The sequence below is a fragment of the Ahaetulla prasina genome, chromosome 3, assembly GCF_028640845.1.
Source record: "Ahaetulla prasina isolate Xishuangbanna chromosome 3, ASM2864084v1, whole genome shotgun sequence".
NCBI classification, from domain to species: Eukaryota; Metazoa; Chordata; class Lepidosauria; order Squamata; family Colubridae; genus Ahaetulla; species Ahaetulla prasina.
Genome location: NC_080541.1, coordinates 169,187,176 through 169,205,683, shown reverse-complemented (window position 1 = coordinate 169,205,683; position 18,508 = coordinate 169,187,176). Strand labels below are relative to the sequence as shown.

Sequence of the window (18,508 nt, the reverse complement as noted above, 5' to 3'; positions counted from 1 at the left end):
TATATTAAATGGATGTCTCTTTGTAGACTGGCTTGTTCCAAGATAAGGACTGTGGTGGTGTTAATTGCATGTATTTTTTCAGACAATAAAAAAGTAACAGCATGAATCTTGGCAAAAAATATCAAAAGTAAAGGCTTTATTTTGACTTTTGTACAATTTAAATGACTTTGCTTTATGGAAAATTATTGTTTTGCCATAGGAGTTAACATTTGACAAACTTATGGGTAACTTCATAGATGCCAACGGATTCCTTTATTTTTTCATCATAGTCAGTCCAGTCCTATAGAGTGAAACATGTCATTTTAGCTCTACACGTTTTAATGGAGATACAATATTATTGTTTCAAATTAAAATGTAGGCAGTTGCTTGGAGGTTAGCCTGCATTTTAGCAACACCCTATCCCCACTTCATATATTAGGCACAACCTTCACAACCAAATATAATTGGGTTACAGTTTGTTTCACATATTTAAAAGAAAAATATGGATGCATGTCTTTAAATTTGAAGAGATCATCCTTAATCTGGATGATTATCATGCCAAGAACTGACCTTGAAAATGCAGTTTATAGTTAAGGAAAACTATCACTGAATGAAAAAAAATATCTCCAAGAAGATTATTTGAGATTATTTTGCTCTGAGAAGGCCAAAGTAGGAGGAATGCTTGCAACATAGGATTTCTAACATAGTTATTGAGACAATCCTCAACTTACAATTGTTTAACAAGGGTCTGAAGTTAAGACAGCCTTAGAAAAAGTGATTTATGATTGATTCTTGAAGTTATGACTCTCCTACCATCGCTGATTACAATTCAGATGATTGATAATGAGCTTGCATTTATGCAATTTGTACATTCCTAGCTGGCTTCCAACAAGCAAAGTCAATTGGGGGAGCAAAATGTGCTTAATGATGGCATGAATTACTTAATTCATTAATGTGCTTTGCTTAATGACCATGGAAAAATAGTCATAAAATTGGGTCCAGTCACAGGATGATTCATTTTATGATTCATTTGGTGCCTGAAATTCTGCTCTTAATTGTGGTTGTAAGTCAAGGACAATCTGTACTTCTGTCCTGACAGCACCCAGGTTCAAGCAGAGGTTTAGGAAAGAAGAGAAAATATCTACTTTCTAGATATTTTGAACAACAATTCTCATTAGCACATTCGTCATCCAAAACATCTAGAAGGTACCAAACTGTTTTATCTCAAGCTAGTGTCTGAAACAGAGATGTACAATATTGATGACCACATTTCTGGTATGGAAAATTTGATTTTTAAACTATAATTTCAATACAAAGATCCTGTTCTAACCCAACGGAAAGGCATCAGGCTAGACGTGTCTAATATAAAAGATATAATACATCCTTGGACCTTTAAGAATTATCCTGGCTTGCCCAGTCTTTCTTAGTTTCTCATTTAACAAGCTGCAATTCATCTGCATAACTTGGATAGCTGTAAAACTGGACCAGAATGTTTTGTGAGGAATAACTAATAATCTTTAGATTCAATGTTACTGTCAGATTGGTGATACCTTCAAATACCAGTAACAGGGAACAGAAGTAGGAGAAAGGAATATCTCTTCCTTCTGCCAGGAGACATCTGGTTGGCCACTATGAGAATGTTGATCTAAGATGGACCTTAAATGGTCCAGCAGCACTAATCTTATATGAGCCTGTTTTAAGATTTTATAGACCACAAAGTTATTTGAACCACAAATGTGAAGACTCTACCTTTTCCAGTAAGTTGATTTCATCGAAAGATGTGCCAGACTCAGCACCATTTGCAGCAAACCCTGCCTACAAATAATTTAAAAGCACCTGTTAGGGACACATTATATCTGAGGTAAAATACCGTCCTTTATCTGCATCCTATGCAGCTACAACACCTGTACTGGATCAGAATTTCTGTCTGATTTAACACCAACCTGTCATCCAAACAAATTCAGCAGGTTCCCTGCTACAGATGAGCAATAAAGCCATGATCAAGAATTCCAAAGTTAAGATACCTAATAATGTTTTCCCTATCATGTGATTCTAATTATGTATGTTTAAGTTTGCATAGAACAAACTTCAAATCACATTAATGTTTAGGTGCAAACTTACCAGCTGTTAACTCTTTATCCTATGGTTGTGTGAACTAGCACCAAAAGAAACTGTGTGCTCAAGAACAAGTTATGCAATCATTTGGGTTTAATAGGCAGGCCTTTCAAAAAGGAGACTCTTGAGAACTTACCTGTGGTTGAAAATCCACAGGTTCAAGACCACGGCACTCAAATTCCACTATTGTCTTAAAGGTCTCATTGTCTTCGGCCTAGAATTCAGCCAAAAGAATACTTAGCTTTTTTTTAAACAAAAGAATAAAGACAAGTGGGAAGAAACAGAACATGTTTCCCAAGACACAGTGTAATATTACATGGAATATAATCTGTAACGTTTGTAAATCTCTAGAGAAAATTCCGATTGAAGTAGGGAAAACATTTAAGCAGAAAAATAATCAATCCCTGTATAAATTGCTGCCTTTAAGTCAAATAATGGGAAATGGAATTTCTGCTAAAAGTTCATCCTTTCCATAAAATACAAATAAAATGAACTTACATTGTAAGGCTTAATTGTCTGACTTAAAATATCTGGAAAAAAAAAGAAAAAAGAAAAACATATCATTGAAGCAAAGTAAGGTATATCTCACAGGCTACAGAAATATTTAGATTTGAATGGATTCAGGGTCAGTCATATGCTAGATTTCACCTTTAAAATTTAGTTTTAAATGTTTAAGCACTGTGTCATGACTAGATGCATCTCAGCAAGTCATAGCATGTGGCCTAACTAATCTAGGCTCCAAAACTAAACAGGATTGGGACTTTTAGGCCAGGGGTCCCCAACGCCCAGGCCGCAGCCTGCTTGGAACTAGGCTGTGGAAGTAGTGGGCGAGTGAAACACATGCACAAAGCTGCATTTCTGACAGTGGCACACATGAGCATGCGTGAAACCATCTCCTCTCCCCCTCCCCCCCCCCACTGCCGCCAGTTCACCGAGCCAGAAAGGTTGGAGACCGCTCATTTTAGGCCCTATAGGGGAGTCAGACAGCAGAAACAGGCTCAACTCAGGGGTGTCTTTAGGTATCTGTTAAAAAAACATCTAATCTGTATAGTCTAGGTTAATTTCCTTAGAAATACTTGTGCCCTTTGCAATATTCTCTACTAACAATAAGGATAATACTAGTCAGTTGTGACACATTTGGGCCAGTTTTACTCTAAGAGGAATGCAGAACATATACGGATACATTTGCATTACATAAATGTTGGACGCAACAAATACTGTCTTTTCCCCCCATTGCCACTACCAGCAACAACCAATTTTCAGGCTAACCCATCTTTCACAATAGAGATCTGCAGGCATTTGCTGATTTTTGTTTGACATCGCTTGTTTTATGGAGAAGATTATTTCTTTCTCCACTCTGCAAAAGGCATAATTATTATATAATTATAACAATTATAACAATTATAATTATAATTATATAATGATAATAATAATTGAATTGAATAAGTTTTTTAAGGGATATTTTTAATATTGTATTTGTCTGTGGTTGTATTTTACTTGGTTGTTCACCGCCCTGAGTCCTTCGGGAGAAGGGTGGTATACAAATTAAAATATTATTATTATTATTATTATTATTATAATAATTATAGAGGGGAAGTGGGAGTGGGAGGAATGTTTTCCTATTAGTTCCTACGATACAGTATCGTAGCCTGAGTTCTCTATCTAGGGTGGAGGTGTCTGATTGTGGCAACTTTTAAGACTTGTACATTTCAACTCATTTCAACTTGTACATTTCAATGATCTGGATTTAGGAGATATAGTGAAAGAACCAGTGTCATGGTCAGATCATTTTCTTCTTCGCCTAGACTTTCGGACCGCCGCCCACCACCGCAGGGAGACGGAGCCAATGCGTTGGTTCCGTCCCAGGCGCCTGATGGACCCGGAGAGGTTCCTGACGGAGCTTGGGCCGTTTCCTGAGGATCTTACCCACGGCACGACTGAAGAACTGGTTGCGGCCTGGGAACAGGCCGCGGCTGGGGCTTTGGACCGTGTCGTGCCTTTGCGGCCTCTGACCCGGCGTAGATCTCAATTGGCTCCCTGGTTTTCCGAGGAGCTGAGAGAGATGAAACGCTGGAGAAGACGCCTAGAGAGTACTTGGAGGTCTAGCCGTTCCGAGGCTGATCGGACACTAGTGAGGTCTTTTACTAGGACCTACCTAGTGGCAATGAGGAGGCGGCGTTCCTCGTTTCCACCCTCATTGCATCGGCAGATAACCGCCCGGCCGCCTTGTTTGGGTAACCGTTCCTCCTTCATCAAGAGGGACGGGATGACCCCTACAGGGATGAGGTGACCAGTTTAACGGTTATCTATACGATAAAATCGTTCAGCTTCGGGATAGTTTGGACCAAGATTGCGATGATCCAGCCGAGATGACAGAGACACGTCTTGTTGAGGTTATTTGGGATGAGTTTGATTCTGTGGCTCTCGAGGACGTGGACAGGTTGCTGGGGAGGTTACATGCAACTACATGTTTACTGGACCCGTGTCCTTCCTGGTTAGTGCTGGCTGCTCAGGAAGTGACACGAGGCTGGCTCCAGGGTATTATAAATGCTTCTTTGATGGAAGGGGTTTTCCCCGCCGCCTTGAAAGAGGCGGTGGTGAGACCTCTCCTCAAGAAGCCTTCCCTGGACCCAGCTATTTTGGGAAATTATCATCCAGTCTCCAACCTTCGCTTTGTGGCGAAGGTTGTAGAGAGTGTGGTTGCATAGCAGCTTCCCCGGCACCTGGAGGAAGCTGTCTATCTAGACCTGTTCCAGTCCGGCTTCCGACCCGGTTATAGCACGGAGACGGCTTTGGTCGCGTTGGTGGATGACCTCTGGAGGGCCAGGGACAGGGGTTGTTCCTCTGCCTTGGTCCTATTAGATCTCTCAGCGGCTTTCGATACCATCGACCATGGTATCCTGCTGCGCCGGTTGGAGGGATTGGGAGTGGGGGGCACCGTTTATCGGTGGTTCTCCTCCTATCTCTCTGACCGGTCGCAGACGGTGTTGACAGGGGGGCAGAGGTCGTCCTCGAGGCGCCTCACTTGTGGGGTGCCTCAGGGGTCGATTCTCTCGCCTACCCTGTTCAACATCTATATGAAGCCGCTAGGTGAGGTCATCAGTGGTTTCGGGGTGAGTTATCATCTGTATGCTGATGATACTCAGCTGTACTTTTCCACCCCGGACCACCCCAACGAAGCGGTCGAAGTGCTGTCCCGGTGCCTGGAAGCTGTACGGGTCTGGATGGGGAGAAACAGACTCAAGCTCAATCCCTCCAAGACGGAGTGGCTGTGGATGCCGGCATCCCGGTACAGTCAGCTGCATCCGCAGCTGACTGTTGGTGGCGAGTTAGTGGCCCCAAAGGAGGTGGTTCGCAACTTGGGCGTCCTCCTGGATGGACAGCTGTCTTTTGATGAACACCTGGCGGCCGTCTCCAGGAGGGCCTTTTACCAAGTTCGCTTGGTTCGCCAGTTCCTTGACCGGGATGCCTTATGCACAGTCACTCACGCTCTGGTTACGTCTAGGCTGGATTATTGCAATGCTCTCTACATGGGGCTGCCCTTGAGGTGCACCCGGAGGCTGCAGTTAGTCCAGAATGCGGCTGCGCGAGTAGTAACGGGAGCCGCTCGTGGCTCCCATGTGACATCGCTGCTCCGTAGCCTGCACTGGCTTCCTGTGGTCTTTCGGGTGCGCTTCAAGATTTTGGTTACCATCTTTAAAGCGCTCCATGGCTTAGGACCCGGGTACTTACGAGACCGCCTGCTGTTACCTTTTGCCTCCCACCGACCCGTACGCTCTCACAGAGAGGGTCTCCTCAGGGTGCCGTCCGCCAAACAGTGTCAGCTGGCGGCCCCCAGGAGTAGGGCCTTCTCTGTGGGGGCAGTGATGCTCTGGAATGAACTTCCCCCTGGCTTGCGTCAAGTGCCTGATCTTTGGACCTTCCGTCGTGAGCTCAAAACATATTCAAAACATATTTATTCATTAAAGCGGGACTGGCATAATTAGCGATGAATTTTAATTGGGTTTTCTTAATATTTTAAAATTTTAAATCTAAATTTTTAATTATCAGCCTTTATAATTTGCTTTTTTAAAATGTTGTTTTAACTGTATATATTTTGTTTTTACTTTGGCTGTACACCACCCTGAGTCCTTCGGGAGAAGGGCGGTATAAAAATTTAATAAATAAATAAATAAATAAATAACTCCCAGAAATTGAAGTTGAATTCACCTTGATGAGGAATTCTGGGAGTTGAAGTCCACAGGTTTTAAAGTTGCCAAGGTTGGCCATCCGTGATTTAGGGCAGGGGTCTCCAACCTTGGCCACTTTAAGCCTGGCTGACTTCAACTTACAGAAAGCCCCAGCCAGCATTCTGGGAGTTGAAGTCCTCCAGGCTTAAAGTGGCCAAGGTTGGAGACCCCTGACTTAGGGGATAGATGTATAAAAAATCCCTTACCTATTGAGTTTTCTCGGGAGCACAATTTGCATTTCTGCACCATTGTGGCACTTCCCCGGCCTCCTTTCAGAGGATGGCTGTCCTAAACAGAATTTCAAAAAAAAACCCATCAGCCATCAATCTCAAGAGCTCCAGGGGAGAGGACGCTACAAGAAATAAAGTCCTTTTTCTCAAGATCCAAATCTTCTAATGTAAGTCTCTTTTCTTTTAGATTAAGAATGTTATGCAAACACTTAGCAAAGTTAGCAGGGAATACGGTAGTTCAGAATACTGATCTAGCAGAGATACTTTTGCCAAACATCTTTAGCAAAATCAGAGATATTATTAAATCTTTTGTTTAAAGAAAAATATAATTTACTAATTGCTAATTGAGTTCACAATTCTAATTAAGTGATTGAACTATATATCTGACTGTAAAAATATATTGCCAATGGAAATATTGGTATTAAAAGAATATAGGTGAGGAATCTTTGCATATAGATATATTCTCCCATGAAATAAATAAAATATCCATATTATTTAGAAAAATGAGCAGAATCCTAGAAAGAATGATAGTGAATGCTTGCATATAATCAAGACTCATATAGTCAACACCCTAGATACAATCTAGAAATAAGGTGCTTTCCAATGCTAGTTTCCTAGAAATGTTTTGGATGATAGCTTCTGTCACTGACAGGACAAGGATAGGAGCAAGTGATATCATAAACTTCATGGTGCCACTGCACAAACAATATGAATTATATGCCATAAATCATTTGCATCATGACATGCCTGGTGCCAACTATATTTTAGTTAATTTGTTTTGAAACTTACCATTAATCGTAGATATTGCCATTTTTCTGACACCTCACTACAGTTTCCACATTTAAGCTGGAAAATAAAAGGAAAACAAATGCAAATTAAATATATTGAATGGAATCCAACAACACAATAATCAAATGTTTAAATTTAAACATTTAAACATCTGGATGAAGAGGTGTTTGGGGTTTTGGGCCAAATGATCCCTGGAATGACCATTTTTGTCTAATTAATGGAATTGGCCTCCCACAGCCAGAGATGGTTTACAATTTGGGGCTCCTCCTAAAGTCATAGCTCCTCCTCAATTAACAAGTGGTAGCTGTGGCTTGGAGGGCTGTTGCACAAGTACTTCTTCTGCACTAACTACATCCATTCCTGGCTTGCAAGGCCCTTCTCAGACAATAATATCTTAACAACCTTCCATTTAAATTCCTGTGGTATCCTTTTACATAGGAATGCCTTTAAATAACATTCAGAAGCTGCAGCTGGTACAGAATGGTCTGTTATTGGTATATTCAGACATAGGGAGGGGGCATTGTTTGGGGAGCTACAACTGTTACCAAACTGATTCACTGTTGGGGATGTCACTTTTAAAGCCATATTCGTCTCTGGCTTTAGTCACTGTCTGAGGTACTCTGCCCACCTCACCAGATCAGAGTCAACCCTTCTTCTTGTAGAAGATAATGGCTTATCGGGACCAGAAGGTCCCATTAAAGCTGCTAACAAGAAATCCGCAAACAATATTACAATAGTATGATGGGGCAGCTGAAGAAATTTCCAGGAACTATACCAGCTGTAGTGAACCAAAACAGAATTTGCAACAATACCATAATCTAACAGTTACTAGGAGCCTAGGCATGTTGATTCAAAGCCACTGTGTTGCACCCAAACGTTAATATGTAGATGTTGAAGTGGTGTGACTGAGGATGGCTACAACCAAAGTGCCTACCATCCCTGTCCTACTGCCTCAATTTATTTGTATCGTTACCTGTATTCATAATCATGTTTATACTTATATCTGTTATCTTATTCGTGTTTGACAAATAAATAAATGAATAAATAAAAATAAAAAACTGGATATGAAAAGAATATCATTTTGCATTTGCTTTTTAAAAGGTAAGTCACCTTATAATCCATGCCACCGGGCTAACCTTGGCTAATTTACTTAATCATGGGTGTCCCAAAGCTGCTTTTTCAAGGGGCAACTGGACTTTCTGCTTTTTCTTTGAAGACGTTTCCCTTGTCATCCAAGAAGCTTCTTCAGCTCTGATTGGATGATGGGGGAATGGAAGCGAAACCATGACCTGGGTGACTTGAGAATCTCCATAGAGATTTTAACCATGGGGGTGTGTTGCATTTTGCGGGTGTCAGCCTGTTTCCTGAAGAAGACCTACCTTCAGATACCATCGGAAATCCTCCCCCACCGGCCGGAGGTTTGTAATGTTTTCTAAAGTCGCTTTGAACTGCAGCCCGATTTTCTGCAAGGAAGAACGTCACCCGAACCGGTTAGAGGCGCTGGGAAGACAATCCCCGCCGCCAACCTCAAGGCACGCCCGGGAGAGCCGCCTCTTACCCCCATGGCCCGAAGGGGAACGAAAGGAGTCGAGCCTCAGGAGAGCCGGGCCGGGCAGAAGAGATCCCCGCTCCTCCCTTCCCACGAACCACGACACGCGAAACTCCACAGATTTCGATGCGAAATCGACCGCGGATGCCAACTGGGCAGGCGCTCCTCAAACCTTCGCGAGACTTCAGTTTCGCCTTCTCCGGGGAACGGAGTGGAGAAGCGGAGGGCGGCCCTCGAAAGGGGACGGGGGAGTTATCCCGTTTTAAGAGACCCCTTGGGATCCCCGAACCCGTGCTCGGCTTCTAGAAGCGATCCTTTATCTCGATCCTAAAGGATCCCAAGGCAGGCGCCTGCTTGTGGAGACCTGGAGCACCCCCACGTCTTGTTCCCCTACCGGCCTCAAGTTTTGTATTCGATTCGCGAAGCTCGAAGGCAAAACGAGGCGTCGGTTTAACTCCGCTGCCGCCCTGAAATAGATTTCGAGGCGGGCATTTTGGGACTGTTCTAGAAGTTTTGAGAGCTGGGTATTGAAAAATTCGGCCGATCAAGTGCTGCCCTCTAACGGCACTCTGAAGTTTTGCAGCGTGGAAGTGCGAGCCCTGCTGGACCTTCTAGATCCGTGAAGCCTGTATTCTCAAGTCATCCAGGCCATGGTTGTCTTTGAAGACATTTCGCTTCTCATCCGAGAAGCTTCTTCAGCTCTGACAGGATAGTGGGGAATGGAGTATAAATCCTTCCATTCTCCACTATCCTGTCAGAGCTGAAGAAGCATCTTGGATGAGAAGCGAAAGGTCTTCAAAGAAAAAACAAGAAAGCCCAGTTGTCTCCTGAAAAAGCACCTTTGGGATAGATCCGTGAAGATTATAGTACTTGAAAGGGGATTTGACAGTTCAAAAGACCCTGTAAGCTTTAAAACAGGGAACTGAAGAAATTTAAGCATGCCTTTGGCTCGGATAGTATGCGTTTACCTAGCTTTTCTTCTAGGTCAGGGCTTTCCAAGCTTGGCAACTTTAAGACTCCTGGACTTCAACTCCCAGAACTCCTCAGCCAACCATGCCAGCTGGGGAATTCTGGGAGTTGAAGGCCACAAGTCTTAAAAGTTGTCAAATTTGGAGAGTCCTGACCCAGGTCATTTCTCCCCACTCTGGGTGCTTCTCAAATGTGTGAACTTCCAATTCCTAGAGAGCATGGCAATTGTTATCTGTGTATATGTGCAATTTATATGCCACCCATCTGGAAGTCATGCGACTGGTTATCTTCCCCTGGCAGTGAGCCACAAATTAAAGTGGAAGAACCAGAATTTTGAAATGCATTTTGTTAGTATCCACTTTGATACAGGTATTCTTCAACTTACAACAGTTCGTTCAGTGACCATTCGAAGTTTTAAGGGCACCAAAAACGTGATTTATGACCATTGTTCATACTTATGACCATTGCAGCATCCCTATCGTCAAAATTCAGGTGTTTGGCCATTGGCTCATAATTATGAAGGGTCATGTGATCATCTTTTTCAATCTTCTGACATGCAAAGCCAATGTGAGAGCCAGATTGATTTAACAATTGTGGCAAGGCTGTAAAATGAGGCAAAATTCACTTAACTGTCTCACCTAGCAATATAAATTTTGAGCTCAACTGTGGTCGTAAATTGAGGACTACCTGTATTTGGCAGTGCACACACACACCTTCAAACTTTATGTGATTCATACTAGCTATTTAAAGTTCAGGGGAAAAAATTCTATTAAAATTCCTCTTCCAATAGTGTTGGTAGCAAGAAAATTGGCCTTATGCATACAAAACAGTGATCATACACTATTCTAAATTTGTCTAAATTTAGGCACTAGGATCATTGGAATTATTGGATTATTGGAAGGAAAAAAGCAAAGTTAAATTACTTCTGAATAATGCTATATAAGGATACCAATTCATTTAAGTTGTAAACAGCAATGCTCTGTTATTTTACAAGTACTTGATTTTATTAAAATATACAAAATCAAATTGAAACCAAACACTAGTAGCACAGTGTGTGTGCATATATCATACAGATGTGGCACACACTGATTTTAGTGGTCTCCCATCACCATTCCCCAGTTTTATGTGATATGCTACAACCTATCATTGCTAAAAACAAAAAAGCCTATCTACTCCTTTCTTTTTTAGGTACCATATGAAGACAAAACTTGATAAAATAAATGGACCAAGTACTTATTTGATTCAATAGGAAACTTGCTATTTCACAGAATACCTTATTCAAATATAAGGTTGTTAGACAAAAAAAAAATTTTGGGAATTAACTCAAAAAGTTGGGGTGATGCTAAGTTATTGATAATTCGGTAAATAGTTCTAATAAATGTATTGAACTAAGCCCACAAACTAGGATGAATGTGGAACCATGATGTCTCAGTAAATTGCTGCAGATTACTGGCCTTCTAATACTGTGTTTTTTTCAAAAATACGACCGGGTCTTATTTTCTTTTGACCCTCGAAAAAATGGCTAGGCCTTCTTTTCAAGGGGTGTCTTAATTTTTCCCCTACGCGCCTGGCTTGGCCACTGGGCCGCTTCTTTCGCAGCCAAAAAGAGCGACCCACTCATCCAATGCGCCTTGCCTGGCCACCGGGCCGCTTCTTTTGCAGCCGAAGAGCGAGAGATGCGACCCACATGTCTCACACACCCTTGCCTATTTGTAATGGTCACTCCAGCTACCAGTAGCTGTCCACCCGAAAAAGTCTGCTATCGCCCCCTCCGGCAAGCCTGGCCACGCATATGCTTAAATACGGCCACATTTTGGGGGTAGGGCTTAATTTTAATGCATGCGCACAAAATAGTGCTGGGCCTTCTTTTTGGGGTGGGTCGTGTTTTAGGAGAAACACAATAAATGATAGCAGCACCACTGCTATTTTATTTATCTTATTTTTAACTACTTAATACAAAATAATTATCTAATTCTTATTCCTAGTAAGAATTTGTTGCATTAAAAATACAACCCAATAATGTCTATCACCATAAGATACTGGTCTGTATAGTTGCACCTGTTCCTTAAGATATGCAAATATCTTCCTTAATCACTTGTTTTGACTTATGGAAACTCTGCTTTCTTCCACTGTATTTCAAAAAAAGTGAAAATCCATGGACACGTACAGTTCTTGAACATACTAGTTACTTAAAAGTTCACAACAGAGAGGCTAAAAGTATAATTATGTACATATCTAGATGGAAGTGTTGACTCTTTCGTCAACTCCCTCAAGTTCATGCAAACATAAGGAACATGAAAACAGCCCATTCCTAATATAAATATAAATCTTGTTCAACAAAGACTTTCTAAATAAAAAGAAAAAAAGTCTTAGTTTTTATTAAATCATTCTGTATAAAAACAGACAAATATAAACATTATGCAAGATACGGAATGAAAAGAATCCCACCCCAAAAAACTTTACTATACAAATTTAGATCCACACAATTTAAATTGGTTTAATCTTGAAATGTAATCCAATGAGACTGAAGACTAGACACTTGAGATCCTGGACAAGATAATAAAACACTCTTAGACCTTCTGGATCCCTGGGGAGAAAAATAGAAAAAACACAGTTAAAAGTAAGAATTTTGACATCAAAATAATTACTCTCAAGAGAATTTCCAGGCCATCAAAATGTCAAACAACTTTTAAAAGCACTGTGAAATTGTCCTGCCCTCATTTTTCCTTTTTAATAAATAAAAAATAATGTAATAGTCTACAAATTAATGTATTACTAATATGAATTCCTCTCGTTCTTGAATCAGCAGAAATGTGTTTAATAACAGGTCAGTGGGACAATATAATTACTGTAAGTTGCCAGCATAATGCTTTGTGAATCATTGATCAGGCACACAAGTTTCTATGGAAATATCCCACCCAAAATGGCCATGGAATGCAATTTGCAGACACTGGAAGGTGGAGGCATGGCCAGAACAACATCAACTAGCCAAGAGGATTTGGCAGATGCCAGCCCCTTAGACCCTTGTGTGGAGAGAAAATGGAAACACTTATTTTAAAATGGGAAAAGCTACGGACTAATTTATGCTGCTTCCAAAGAGAGTGGGAATTACACAAAATCAGCATAAGGGCACGTGCTCTAAAAATGGAGAGTAGAATATCTTCACATCATGATTAGTGGGACACAAAGAAGAGCTCTTATTTTCCACTGAGGTACAGACTAAGGCTGCATTGTTTATAAAGGCATTTAAGACAAGGTAGCTAGGACATGCTTTCATTGCTTCTGCTCTTCCTGTATCCTAAACTGGTATCATGTGATTGCTGAACTCACAGCTTCGATTCCTTTGATTCCCATTGTCTTGGAGAGATCAAATCACAATATAGCAATTCTCTACAATGCTAACCTAATGAATGCAAAGAGGCCACGAACATAGTATCATTCACTTTTCAAACCGCACTTACTTGGACTGATTCACATCAATAAGAGAACCAATTTTTGATGTTGTAAAAGAGATATGTTCATCCCCAATCACAATTTCAAGCTCCTAGAAATAAATAAAACAATAAAAAACATACATTTAGGGTAGATTACTATATTTATGAAGCCCAAATTTCTGTTCTCATAACATTCATGATTATTCAAGCCCAAAGCAAGATATTCTACCTGTTAGAACAAATATTTATATTCAGCTATTTAAGAGGCTGTAGCTACTTCTTAGCAGAAAGAACAATCTTAACCATATATTTATATTGATGGAGTTAACAAGTTAACATTACCAGAAATGCAAAGTTTATGTGGATGGGTTGGGATGCAAATAAATAAGACTGGGATTTTTGTTTATACTTGGGAGATTTTATCCAATTTTACATCTCTTTAGCAATCAAAAGGACTCTACACCCATTTTCTAGCCTAACCTTCCTTCAGATACCTTGGCTTTCCAACTCCAAGAATTCTTTAGCCAACGTAACTATTGCTGGGAATTCTTGAAGTTGCTTCACATATCTGGAGGGGTACCTGATTGCAACTATAACCTCATCTAGATTGATCTCTTACAGATTGAAGGCTGTGCACAAACATATAGATTTAAAACATCTGTATGATAAAGAGAAAATCTACTAACCTGCCGACCAACTCTGTCTGGTGGAGGCCACAATGCATCATCTTCTTTTGTAATTTCACTGTCATCAATGATCCTCTTTAATTCTTCCATCACACTTTTATGTACATAGGCCTAGAAACAGTGTAGAATGTTAGCATGATTCTGCCATTTTTGATAAAAGAACATAAATGATTCAATTCTTTTCTTTTCCATTTATACAAATATCCATCTGAAGAATTCAGAAAGAAAAAATTCCAGTATAGGTACATTTGTACAGTATAGTCAACTGAGAGGGTTTTTATGTAGAAACTTAAAACAAGTAGCAAATGAATGATTAATTCTCTGTATTCTCAAAATCATGGTCCAAGTAAAGAAATAGTTCTGAAATGTCATAAGTTTATTTACTACTCATAAAATTGCAGATATACTGAAACAGTCCACTCACTTCTTTTCTGATCATGACATCATTTTTGTAATTACTGTTATTTGCATATCTCAGTTTACCTGTTGAGAAAAGATTACACTCAACATTACAAGAAAAATGCATAAACAAAGCAGCATTTCATTTAATTTCAGTTAGCTGCAATATAATTAAGCAAAGAACAAGGAAGTGAAAGCAGTTGCACTCAAGCAAGTGAAAAAGGATTACCGGTGCAGTTTCCTCAAAACTCTTAATTTCTGAGGTCCTTGCTCCCCTTTAACTACTGTAAGTAATATTTAGTTATGCTGATTCCGCTGTTATTCTAAGATCGAAATTTATAGGTAGGCTTCAGTCAAGTGCAAGGCAACTGTTCTGAATTCTATTGAAATGGACACTTTCCTACTAAGCTAACCAGTCCAGAGGTTGATGATGAAGAGTTTGGCTACTTAATGATTCCATAACAGTAATTATTTTTTTCCCAATGTGTACTTTTATTTGACCCTTTCCTTATCTTGGAACCCGTTGCTGCATTTGGATGCCTGCCTGATTTCCCACAAAAACGTTTCATGTCCCACTATCCTTCCAGCAAGGAGCAACTTAGCTTTAACCCCCGCATAAGCAACTCATCTTTTATTCGACCAAATAACCTACGAGATCCCCTTTGCTCATCTTATCTCTCCAGAAGCTACAATTGCAACCTGTCGGAGCCCAATCAAACACGAGAAAATTCCGCCGATCGTCCTAACACAGCCCAGGTGCCGCCTCGTATCAACCTCAGCAAACACCAACCGCTCCTTCCTCCACCGGGTCCGCTCCTCCCGTCCGATTCACCGGCATAAGCAAGATCTATTCTACCCTCGCAAAGATCTCCCCATCCTCCCCCACCCCCCCGCGTTGCCTTGCTTCCTAAAAGCCACCACGCCTCTTGCTCCGGGACCAACAAAACAGGGGGGGAGCCTCACCGTCCGGACGGAACTCGAATTCGAGAAACTCATGGCCAAACTTGCCCTTGTGCCCAACGTAGTAGCGCAAATAGAAATCGCTCGCCATGATCGAAGAGCTCCCGCCGAGGAAACCAGCATGCACCGCGCGCAGCAAGCTTAACCTATGCGAAGGGGCGCCCGAAGAAGACGTCATCAACCGGAAGAGTCGCACAAGAGGATTCGCCTTGCGTCTCTCTTCTCGCATGCGCAGATAGTGGGTTCCATAGATTTATTCCAAGTAGAGCCGCGCGTCGCTGAGCACTTTGGGTTTAGGAGACCCGCTTGCTTACAATAAGAAATCCCATGACATTTCACTGCAGAGTGAACAATATCGGAATCGGTTATTGCGACTAATGGAGAAACATCATCAGTAATTGGAGAACTAAGCACGGATTTAAGTGCCTAATCCCCGGACTCTTTTTCAAGCTAATTGGTTGCGACTGGATGTAGGAAATCCGTACTGGAGCAAGCAGAGATCCTAATTCAGGAGTCTCCAACCTTGGTCCCTTTAAGACTTGTGGACTTCAACTCCCAGAGTTCCTCAGCCAGCAAAGCTAGGAGTTGAAGTCCACAAGTCTTAAAGGGACCAAGGTTGGAGATCCCTGCTATAGATCTCCTGTATATCTGATCCAAACTGAAGCAGTTATATGCCAGTTTTAGTTTACAATTTCCATTGTCTAAAGTTCATTTTCTATGCCAATTCAGTATGTTAATGTTAATGTATAAAGATATCCTTGACTTGGGGCTACTATTTTTAAAATAACACCTTAACCCACAAATATTGAAGAGAATATTGGAATATTTTAGTTATTTTAGCTACCAAAATATATATGTTTAAAGGATATTAAGAGATTGCATCTCGTGAGGTTGCCAGCAAGCAATTATGCTTATATATACTGTTGTGACCAATAAATAAAATAAAAATAAAATAAAATAATCTATAACAGTTTATGTCCTTATGCCTACAACAGATTTCAGTCTTATAACTAGCCAACTGGCTGATACAAAGAAAGTTAGGTAGCAGGATTGGTCCTGGATTTTACGGTACTTTATGGGAGATCTTCAGGACATTTTAAGATGGTAAGTGGTTAGAGACAGTCTTTGTCTAGTGGTTAAGGCATCAGTGTTACAGGTGTTATGTTTATCTTGTATGCAGCTCTTATCATTTCTCTCTATTGTATGTTTCCTGTATCACATTGCTATTCTATGATTCATATCTGTTGTATTCTCACTCTCTAGGTTGATGGCTTCTGAAAAGTGATGGCTTGTGTTGTGTTTTACTTACTACACATGAAACATGGTGTCAGAAGCCTCTGAATCTGTGCTGGCTCTACACACTTGATGCATGCTGGTCTAGTGTTTGTGGTCCTGTCCTGGAAGCTGAGCATTTGAAGCAAGAAAATCAGTATACCACTGCCTGAGGCAATGAGGGTGAGTGGGGATTGCAGCGGTAACTGGGACAACTTCAGAGAAGAGTTTGAGGATTACTCCCTAGCCACAGGCTTAAATGATAAGCTGGCAGCAGTGCAGGCAGCCACGTTGAGGAGGCTGATGAGCAGCGAATGCCTCCGTGTTTACAGGCACAATTTAACTCTTACAGAGGAGTGAAGAAGTGATCCTAAATCCATCTTAGATGCCTTAGAAGACTTTTTCAGATCCTCTAAAAATGTCATATATGAAAGATATATTTGGCAGCTGTAGGCAAGAAGAAGGTGAATCAATAGACAGTTTCGTCACATGGCTAAGAGGAAAAGCTGTGAGTATGGTTCTCTGAGAGATGAACTTATTCGTGATAAAATAATTCTGAATATCACTAGTGAAAGCACATGCCACCGCCTTTTGAGGGAAAATAATTTAAGTTTACAAGCAGCAATTGAGATATGTCATACCACAGAACCTACTGACAAACGGATGAAAGCTTTGGAGCAGGTTAAATTGACAGTGCCAATGCAGTCTCCAAACAACAGCTAAGCATGAAGAACCATATGCACAAAATTCATTTATACAACTCACCTGGGAGCAAACCAGTATCATGCAGGTACTGTTGTAGTGTGTGTGTACAAGAGAGAAAACAGTGTCCTGCATATGGGAAAATTTGCAGAGCATGTGACTTCCTCACCACGTCATCCAAAAGCTAATGGCAAAGATGAATCAGATGTGAAGATTGTTAAGAGTTTATGCAAGAAAGCACAAAGTGATGGTAAAGGCTCATGGAAGGCCATTCTATATTGAAGAAATACTCCAGCTGAGGCCATGGACAGTAGCCTGGTGCAGAGACTGATGTCAAGGAGACTAAAGACCTCCTTACCATAAATTGCTTGAGCCGTCTGTGATACAGGGTGCCCCAGAAAAATTACAGCTTAAGAGACAAGCATTCAAGGCAAGATATGACAAATCAGCCAGAGATTTGCCAGGGTTGAATATTGGGGAATGAATCCATATGAAACCGCTGCCTGGAGATCGAACAGGTTGCTGAAAAATGGGTATCTGTTCAGAACAGGTGGCACCACACTCTTATCTAGTGGACATTGAGGGAACCTCTCTATTGCACAATCATATGGATCTGCGGGTGGCTGAGCAGCCTGATTCTCCATATCCAGTGGCCAGGCCAGATTTACCCACTGACAATAGGGAATGCATAGTGTTGATGCCACAGACCAATGTTAATGACAATCCTGAGCAAGCCGGTATACCTGACAGCAGTCAATTGCAGAACTTCCCAGTAAGTGGTGAGAAGAGTCCAGCAACCTCAGAGAAACTCTTAGTGCAGAGGGCCAGTCTTCACCCGTAGTGGCAGATGTTCACAACCACCCAACAGACTTAAGCTATAGGAAGCATTGGTATTGGTTCTCATTCCGAAATTTCACTGTTGTTTGGTTAACGTGAAAAGGGAAAGGTGTTACAGGTGTTACGTTTCTTATATGCAACTCTATCATCCATCTCTATTGTATTTGTTTCCTGTATCATATTGCTATGCTATGTTCCTGTGATGCATCTTCCTGCTCCTATTGTATTTCTTACTCTAATAATAAGATGACTTCTGCACAGTGATGGCTTGTATAGTTTTTACTTACTCCACATGAAACCACCAGGTTGTAAACAAGGACACTTGAGTTGTAATCCAACTAGAGATAGAAAAGAATTT

General features: G+C 41.1%; 2 protein-coding genes and 1 long non-coding RNA gene across 3 annotated transcripts; 1 reads left to right on the top strand and 2 right to left on the bottom strand.

The window, feature by feature from the left end:
• Window positions 1–106: 106 nt before the first annotated feature.
• CZIB (CXXC motif containing zinc binding protein) lies at window positions 107–9,417 on the bottom strand. Its single transcript, XM_058175168.1, has 8 exons — window positions 8,901–9,417; window positions 8,722–8,805; window positions 7,343–7,399; window positions 6,530–6,611; window positions 2,593–2,624; window positions 2,231–2,308; window positions 1,729–1,794; window positions 107–280 (listed from the first exon to the last, which is right to left on the bottom strand). The coding sequence occupies exons 1-8, from the start codon at window positions 8,904–8,906 to the stop codon at window positions 203–205; spliced, it is 483 nt and encodes a 160-aa protein (XP_058031151.1). The 5' UTR covers window positions 8,907–9,417; the 3' UTR covers window positions 107–202.
• A 1,425-nt stretch (window positions 9,418–10,842) lies between these two features.
• On the bottom strand, window positions 10,843–15,499 carry MAGOH (mago homolog, exon junction complex subunit). Its single transcript, XM_058175167.1, has 5 exons — window positions 15,343–15,499; window positions 14,405–14,463; window positions 13,981–14,091; window positions 13,322–13,404; window positions 10,843–12,447 (listed from the first exon to the last, which is right to left on the bottom strand). The coding sequence occupies exons 1-5, from the start codon at window positions 15,428–15,430 to the stop codon at window positions 12,348–12,350; spliced, it is 441 nt and encodes a 146-aa protein (XP_058031150.1). The 5' UTR covers window positions 15,431–15,499; the 3' UTR covers window positions 10,843–12,347.
• A 68-nt stretch (window positions 15,500–15,567) lies between these two features.
• Window positions 15,568–18,414, top strand: LOC131194318 (uncharacterized). The gene is made up of 2 exons (XR_009154141.1): window positions 15,568–16,443; window positions 16,603–18,414. It is a non-coding gene; the product is annotated as an uncharacterized LOC131194318 (long non-coding RNA).
• The last annotated feature ends 94 nt before the right edge of the window (window positions 18,415–18,508 follow it).

Bases quoted from the DNA above. Each gene is read 5' to 3' on its own strand.
- MAGOH (XM_058175167.1), bottom strand. From the start codon at position 15,430: ATGGCGAGCGATTTCTATTTGCGCTACTACGTTGGGCACAAGGGCAAG. The intron at 14,464-15,342 runs GTGAGGCTCCCC...TTTTCTCAACAG, and splicing joins ATTCGAGTTCCGTCCGGACG to GTAAACTGAGATATGCAAAT. The intron at 12,448-13,321 runs GTAAGTGCGGTT...TTTTCTCCCCAG, and splicing joins ATTGATGTGAATCAGTCCAA to GGATCCAGAAGGTCTAAGAG.
- CZIB (XM_058175168.1), bottom strand. The intron at 7,400-8,721 runs GTAGGTCTTCTT...TTTATTTTCCAG, and splicing joins ATTTCCGATGGTATCTGAAG to CTTAAATGTGGAAACTGTAG. The intron at 2,309-2,592 runs GTAAGTTCATTT...GCTGAATTCTAG, and splicing joins AGACAATTAAGCCTTACAAT to GCCGAAGACAATGAGACCTT.